Raw genomic sequence first — 7,874 nt, 5'->3', positions numbered from 1 at the left:
AGAGGAGGTCTGTTGCTTGATTGTCCTTCTGTCAGATTATAAGACACCACATTTGCGCCACTGTTTTCCGCCATTAGGATCTTTACTCCAAGCTGCAAAGCTTGATCTCTTTGAGACCAAGCTCTGATACCAATTGATGGTTTCAGTGGCTAAGAGAAGGGGGGGTTGAATCTTAGCCCCTTTTTTTTGCTTGCTGACACTTGCTGGACTTTAGATGAGACTTTTCTGTTTTATCTCGTTCCTAGTCACGAGACATTTTCATTTTGTCTCGTCACTTGGCATGAGACATTTTTGTTGCTGCATCTTGAACAATAAAAACAGAATTGAAGTAGGAGAGAGAGAGAGAGAAGATGACACCCAGATATATCCTGGTTCAGCTGCTAAGTGCAGTGCAGCCTACATCCAGTCTCCACCACAACAATGATGGAATTTCACTATAATCATCCAGATTACAACTTGTAAAGTGCTAACCCAACTTACAAGGGGATTCCCACAGAATCATGAAACACAACACAGATGTACAAAGGAACTCTAAGACATCTATGACTTTTTTCTTTTAATTTTGCACTCTCTGCCTTTTTCCGCTCTATGGCTTTTTCTACAAACCTCACTGTTTGCCTTTTTCCATGAGACTCAAGACATGACAAAATTAAACAGAAAAATATTAAACAGAAAACATTGAAGGAGAAGAAGAACTGCTAGCTTAGGTAGCTCTGAGAACTCTGTGCCTTGCACTCTCAAATTTTCTCCTTACTTCTTTTCCTTGGATCAAACCATGACTGTTCACCTCTTTTATAGAGAAGTGAAGCCTTCACGATTTGACACACAAACCCGAGCTCAGCTTCTTTTCCTTCAACAAAAAACCGGTTCGGCCATACAGAGAGAAGAGGTAACTCATGCAAAAACCAACATGCAAATACCTCTAGTCCTTTCTTGGTCACCACTCTTCATCAATCCGAGCGCTCCATCCTTGGCTTCCTCTCCAAGATGGATTTCTGGCCCTTGATGCTTCATGATGATGATGACTTCATCTGCTTCAACTTCTGCCTTCAACCATCACTTCGCCACTCTAGCTACTCCCTGTGGTGGTTGAGCAGAATCAAAGACAAGCCATGCCTCCAAGGATCTTCCTGCTGGCCGAATCTTCATCTTCCTTTTTTGGGTATGAAGAAGCCAGGATCTCATCACAAAATCTTACCATAAGTGATGCAAATCTTAGCCACAGCATACTTTTCCTTTTCTTTTTCGTGCCATCAACTTGATGGTCTTCAACCTTGCTTTTCTTTCCTTTCGGTAGCACCATGTAGCCTCCATGGTTTCCTGAGTATTAACCGAAGAGAGAAGCAAATGTGAGAGAGAGAAGAGAGAGAAATTTGAACTCAAACTAATGGACAATGATGAAATGAAATTAAAAGTTCCACTTCCCTAGCTTAGAGTGGCGTGTATCATTATGGCTGCCATCAAATCAATCTTTCTCTCTCTTTCTTATGTTTCCAATGCATTAATTGAGTTTGAAATCCTTCAATATAATGAAGTGGAATCCGTTGGAAGCATTTAGTTACTTTATTTGCTTCATGGATTCGGTTGATGCATGGAAACATTAATAATTTTGGGCTTGGTTGTAGTAAGGGTTATTCTTGGCCCAAATATAAGCATTTGCTTTCCTGATAAGATTTGGAGCATGCATAAAACAAATTTGGGCTTATATCAATAATAAGTAATGTTGGCCCAGAAAAATAATTCAGCCTCATAGTGTGGGAAATATTCAACAAAGCTGAGATAACATTATTCCATTGGGCTTGCAACATGTTATTTAATTTTTCAGCCCAAGCAAACCTGCATTACAAAATTAAATTAATCAATATTAGATCAAAGATTAATTTTGCAATTAATCAAATTAATAATGTTTAGTCATCACAAATATTAATTTAGAGTTTTCCAAACTCATCACACCTACCTTTGATTAGAAGTTAATTAAATTAACTGTTTCATGCTTGGTAAGATGTAGATTATCATAGCTTTAACATATAAGTAACACTACTTCAGCTAGCTTCAATAATGATGTTAATCATCATCATGCCTTTGAATTATAAATTTAAAAAAAAAGAAGAAGAAAAAAAAAAGAAAAAGTCCACAATTCAAGTTTGATACAACCCCTTGCATTAGATACTGAAACTCATTTGTTTAGCATGTTGGTTCAAAGTTCAAACATGACTGCTATTGATAACCAAACAACCATCTATGGTTCCTATCTTTGAAGCAAAGCATTGAATTGAATAATCCAATCAACTCCACATGTAGTGTGGATATGAATCTTATGATACACATCAGTCATTAATTTAAACTAGTGTAGATACCAATTAAAATGAAAACTGAAATCAGAAAACACTACTGCTTCCCAACACATTAATCCACTTTACATCTCCATATATATACATCTGCAATGAAATCTCTAACATTTGTGAACTTTTTACCTGCAAAAGATGTCAAAAACAGTAGGAAAAAAATTATTAAATTCTTTTGAAGCTTCACTTTCCATTTTGAGGCAAGACAATAAACTTTATTTTCTTTTAGCCTATCATTCTAAGTGGCAAACCATATCATGTTGTATTATATTCTAAAAAACCTTAAAAGAAGATTAAAGAATAGAAGAAAAAAGGAAACAAGGAAAATCATATTAAAAAATATCCTAATATATGGTGAAAGTTTTAATTTTATTTCGAATATTTTTAAAAGATTTTAATTGATCTCTCTGCTAAAATTATGAATGAACAGTAAAAAATAACAAAAAGTACAATTTATATATTCCAAAAACAGTTAAAGAATCAAATTTAAGTTACTACATGGCAGTACCAATTAGTTCAGCATAAAGCCATAAATATCAAATAGTAGCAAAGGCAGAAACACAATTTTACCATTAAGGGCATATATCTAATTCTTCTAAAATCAAGTTTTGATAACATATTTCTTCTTCCTAACAGAAGAGGAAAAGTAAATTCTAGAATGGAATGAAGTAGAGTAAATTTACCAATATTGAAGCTAAAATATGTGTATAAGGTTATATATGATGAAATCTCTGCTGTTTGGGCACTTTTACTTCATAACAATGTACTTGCAGAAGATGGATGAAAACAGTAAATTTTATTTATCGATGTATGTAAAGAAATTCTCAAATGTTGGATGCACAATATATATATTCCGTGTCTTTGAATCTATAAGAATGACCTTTTTTGAGAATAACACAGGATATTTCTTTAGAGTGCAACTACAAAGTGAGAGGTTTTTTCAATGAATGAAATAAAAAAAGAGAGAGGTATGTTCTTTTGAGGAAAAGGAAATTGATGCATGTATAATTGAATTGTGGTGGCATGAGAACCGTGAAGTTAGATAATTACCTCCTAAGAAGCAATCTTTTCATGAAATCTCTTTCGCGAGTGACTTGAATGGTTGGGATGTGGGAAATTTTGGGCCAGATTAGTTGATGCTTGTTCTTGCAGTGTTCTCCCAGCAAATGACACTGTTCAATTTTGAGTCGCAAGAGAGAGGGAGGCAGCTTTTCTCCTTCCATATTCTCCAGGTTCCAACAGTCTGAAATGCGCAATTGTTGAAGGGAGGTGAGGCGGAGAAGCTCGTTGCACTCCAATGTCTCCAGATTAGGAAAGCCGCGTATCGTGAGAGTGGTAAGGGAGGGAAGATGAGGCAGGGAATCCACCTCTGGATATGACTTTATGTTGTGGCAGTATTTTCCATAAATTTCAAGATGAGTGAGGGCGTGGAAGTTGGCCATCCATGATAGATCCCTCATTTGTTGCTCGCAAATTCCCACTTCAAGTTCTTTCAAGTTAGGCGGCAAATTACCCTCTGCCAACCTGAACATGTCTGAGCAACCAAATATCTGGAGAGACTGTAGACTTGGGAGTAGACTCTTCATGTCACGTGGTAATGCCTCCAACTTGTCGCACCATCTGACTTGAAGATGAGTCAAGTTGGGTGCAGCCAGTCCTTCTCCTGCTAATGACACTAATTTGTTGCAGAAAGTAATGGATAGACGTTGAAGAGCAGCGTGTGGTGCCTCTGACATTGAAACTGATTCCAGATTTGAACATCCTTTTATCTCGAGATCTTCGAGATTGGGAAAGGCATCCAACGGCAACGAGGTCAGTGATGAACACTCTGAGATTTCTATTTCTTGGAGGCAACTTAGATGGTTGATGCTCATCATTGCTTTAATTGCAGACTCCACCATAGATTCACAACCGCTAAATGATAAAGTATCCCCAGAAAGTACCATCTCTAGAAACCCTCCTTTGTCATCTTGTCTTATTTCCAGTTTGCGAACTTCTGAAACATTCATTGAGGAAGAAACAATTCTCACTAATACATGACTGAGCATATCTCCCTTTAACATTGGACAATCTCTTATTTGAAGACTCTTAAGCTGAGGAAAAACTTTTGAATCAGGTAAGTGCCACTCCTCCCAACATGCCATATCACAAAATTCCAGACTCTCCAACAAGGGAAAAGGAGGAGCAATATGCAAAGAAGGATTGTCTTTATTCTTGTAAAACTCAATTCCAATGCTGCTGAGCTGACCGAAATCTTGAATGTACAGGTCCTTAAGAGATGGCAACTGTCCAAGTGAAGGCAGCATGCAGCAATTCTTGCAAGACATTAGAGATACACGTGTCATATTGTTGTAAGAACAGTGCCCCAACCAATCTGGAAATATTGTACCCGTGTATCGCCTTATTGTCAACTCTTTCAAGCCATTGTGCGGTTCCAAGCTGTGGAGTATCTCTCTCTCAGTTTGCATATTTGAAACCATATCACCACCTGAAGACCACTTCAACCGCAACCTATCAATGTGCTTCTTATCTCTTATCCTTGCACTCGTTGCTTGTCTGACATCAACAACATTCTCCAACTTCTTAATCTCCAACAACCCATGAAGATTTGAGAGCCCTCCTAATTCCTGGATTCCATTATCTTCATTATTGCCCACCACAAAGGAACTTAAGGTATGCAAGTGCTCCAATTTGCTTATTCCTCCAGGCATTTCTTCCAAAGAAGTATTCCTAAGATCCAGATTCCGTAAATTCACAAGATTATGCATGCCACTGGGCAACATGGTCAGCTTACTACATCCATGCAATATTAATGTTTGTAGATTATACAAGCTGCACAACGATTCCGGCAAACTATTAATCTTACACCTAGAGAGATTCAAATAGCGTAGATGAATCAATTCACCTATTGAATCAGGTAATACATCAAGTTTATAAAAGGATAAAACTCTCAAGTATTTAAACTTTGATTCTCCGCTTTCCATGCTAAAGAAATCATTGATATACAACGATGTCCTCAAAGATTCCAATTTCGCAATGGAGTTAGAGACTTTTGTGATTGGAGGACATAAGCTTCGATGTGAGAAATGTGACAAATGACGAGTGAGAACCTTCTTTTCTTGTTCACCAAGCTCTTGTATTCTAGAATAGAAGTCTCCAGCAAGGAATATTGTCAAGTCATGCAAGAGATCATGCATCACGTACCTGTCACGACGATACTCAGCTGGTTTAAAAAATAACCTTGAAGCTAATTCTTCAAAACACTGAGAACCAACCTCTTCTAAACTCTCTCCTCTCTTTGGTAGCCTTAAAAGATCTTCAGCCATCCACAGCAAAACTAGTTCATTTTTCTCAAAGTAATGATCTTTGGGAAACAAGGAACAATAAACGAAACAACGCTTCAAGTAAGGAGGTAGCTGGAAGTAGCTTATTAACAATGCTGGAATAATTTTACTATTTTTCATAGGAAAGTCCCAGATGGCACTCCTTAAAACAGCATTCCATTCTTCAGCATCATCCTTTCCTCGCAACATGCGGCCAAGTGTTTCTACAGCTAATGGCAAACCCTTACACTTGTTGACAATTTGTCTACCGACATCAACTAGTGTTGGGTTCCCGTTTGACTCCGGAAAACATGCATTGGCTGCAAACAATAACCAACAAGACTCTTGGGACAACTCATTAAGAGTGCAAGAGGGACATGTTTGAACTACTGAAGCAACCTCTTGATTGCGAGTTGTTAGAAGAATTGTACTACCCTTAGCCCCACAGTGAAAAGGAGTTATAAATTGCTTCCACTTATCAGCGTCATCGCTCCAGACATCGTCTAGAACAATAAAGAACTTCTTTCCCGACAAGATTTTCTGCAATTCATTTTGAAGCAAATTTAAACTCCCAAGGCTACAAGTAGTTTTTGTAATTTCCTCAATGGTTTTCTTTGTAATGTCAGCAACATGAAATGTTTCAGAGATGCAGACCCATGCTGTGAGATCAAATCCTTCCACGACACTGTACACCCATTTGGCTAAGGTTGTTTTACCAACCCCACCCATGCCAACAATAGGAATCACAGATAACTGAGATTCACTCTTGTCATTTATTGTTTCGATTAGAGCTTGTTGATCATCCTCCCTGCCATATATGTTCCCTTCCATCAGACATGTGGTTTCTCGCCATGATGACGATGATGATGATGACAAGTTATTATCCTTGGTAGTCTTTTGAAGACCAAGGATATCTTTTTGACTTACAAGAAATTCTATTCTTGAAACCACCCCTTCCATGTTATCTACCATCTTCCTATGTCGGTTGAGGAAGAAACTAGGCAACAAAGAACGTACCTTCTTTTGAGTGGCGGCTTTGGTGAGTACAGCGTACAGAAAGTCATCAGCGTCATAAACAGCATCTCTCAGACAGTTGAGCCAATCCCGTACGCGTTCGTCACCCAGTTGCTTGTACTCAGCATCATCAAGCACAGCTTCAGCAGCGAGCAGAGAAATTTTCAGCCTCTCAACCAAGCCAGGACCAAGTTTCTTGCCCAAGACGCGGTTGACCACATCCTCTCTAAGGGACTTGTTAATGACAATGTTAATGAATCCAGAGAGAAAAGCTCCACCAACAAGTGCACCAGCCATGATGATATGATCTCAACAACAGCAAAGTGAATGGATTTTCAGAGAAAGGTAAGAGAACAATGGTTTGCAGTCTAGTGAACTACTAAGTTTTTCTCAATCAAGTAGTGTATGCCAAGGAGGAGTCAATGATTCCTTAGCAACAAAACATGGTATCGGTCTCCGAGATAACTTAGAAAATTCATAGCTTGGAGTGCTTAATTGGATTTACTCTAACTTTTCATTTTTTAATTCTTTCTTGCAAGTGGTGCTGTTTCCGTGTCACCAACGGACACTACTAGTCTCTGCTGAAACTATATAAAACTAGGAACATTTTGGCGCCACATTTTTGTATGTATATCATGGTAACATATTATGAGGTTATTAATAACAATAATGCATGTTAGTTGTCTTATTTTAACAATTTGTACGTTGCTAATGTCTTAGTCTTAGTATAATAGTTTGTTTGGAGCTTTTAATTTGTGTTTTTAAATCTGAGTGATGCAACAAAAATGCAGGTTAGGCAGGTTTCAACTGTTGCATGAGTCATGACTTGGAAATATGCAAGGCATATCCAAGTCATATTAGGTGATTAGTAAGATGAACCAATTTTAGTTTATTAAACCATAGAAACATGATCATGACATTTTGGTCTTTTATTTTGCAAATGTCAATTGTATTATATTTTTTTGCTGGTTCTGCACATATATGCATCATAGTAATAAGAATTTATTAGTGTGAACTGTAAGGTTAGGTCAGCGTAGAAAAACAATGAGAACTTATGTATATATTTGTTTATTAGTATGAATGATATATCATGTTTAGTAAACCAACTAATAATAAAGACCATGAATTTTGGTGGATCATCGTACAAAATAATAACCAATAAACTAACAGCATTAATAATATTCAGTACATA

General features: G+C 37.4%; 1 protein-coding gene across 3 annotated transcripts; it reads right to left on the bottom strand.

Annotated features, from left to right (window-relative positions):
• Positions 1 to 395: 395 nt before the first annotated feature.
• Positions 396 to 7,106, bottom strand: LOC130961388 (putative disease resistance RPP13-like protein 1). 3 transcript variants are annotated; one of them, XM_057887247.1, is made up of 3 exons: positions 6,686 to 6,772; positions 3,396 to 6,476; positions 396 to 1,836 (listed from the first exon to the last, which is right to left on the bottom strand). In XM_057887247.1, the coding sequence occupies exons 1-3, from the start codon at positions 6,748 to 6,750 to the stop codon at positions 1,632 to 1,634; spliced, it is 3,351 nt and encodes a 1,116-aa protein (XP_057743230.1). In that variant the 5' UTR covers positions 6,751 to 6,772; the 3' UTR covers positions 396 to 1,631. The 3 variants fall into 3 exon arrangements, with proteins under 3 accessions (XP_057743230.1, XP_057743228.1, XP_057743229.1); XM_057887245.1 differs by having other exon boundaries at positions 3,396 to 7,106; XM_057887246.1 differs by lacking the exon at positions 396 to 1,836 and adding an exon at positions 2,138 to 2,474 and having other exon boundaries at positions 3,396 to 7,106.
• Between the last annotated feature and the right edge of the window lie 768 nt (positions 7,107 to 7,874).

This window comes from Arachis stenosperma, chromosome 2 (assembly GCF_014773155.1).
Source record: "Arachis stenosperma cultivar V10309 chromosome 2, arast.V10309.gnm1.PFL2, whole genome shotgun sequence".
NCBI lineage: Eukaryota > Viridiplantae > Streptophyta > Magnoliopsida > Fabales > Fabaceae > Arachis > Arachis stenosperma.
This window is presented reverse-complemented; position numbering and strand designations above follow the sequence as displayed.

What these genes read in the sequence shown, in the direction of transcription:
- LOC130961388 (XM_057887245.1), bottom strand. Translation starts at nt 6,979, where the DNA reads ATGGCTGGTGCACTTGTTGGTGGAGCTTTTCTCTCTGGATTCATTAAC. An exon ending in AAAAGATTGCTTCTTAGGAG is followed by an intron (nt 1,837 to 3,395) that starts GTAATTATCTAA and finishes TTTGTAATGCAG; the next exon opens with GTTTGCTTGGGCTGAAAAAT.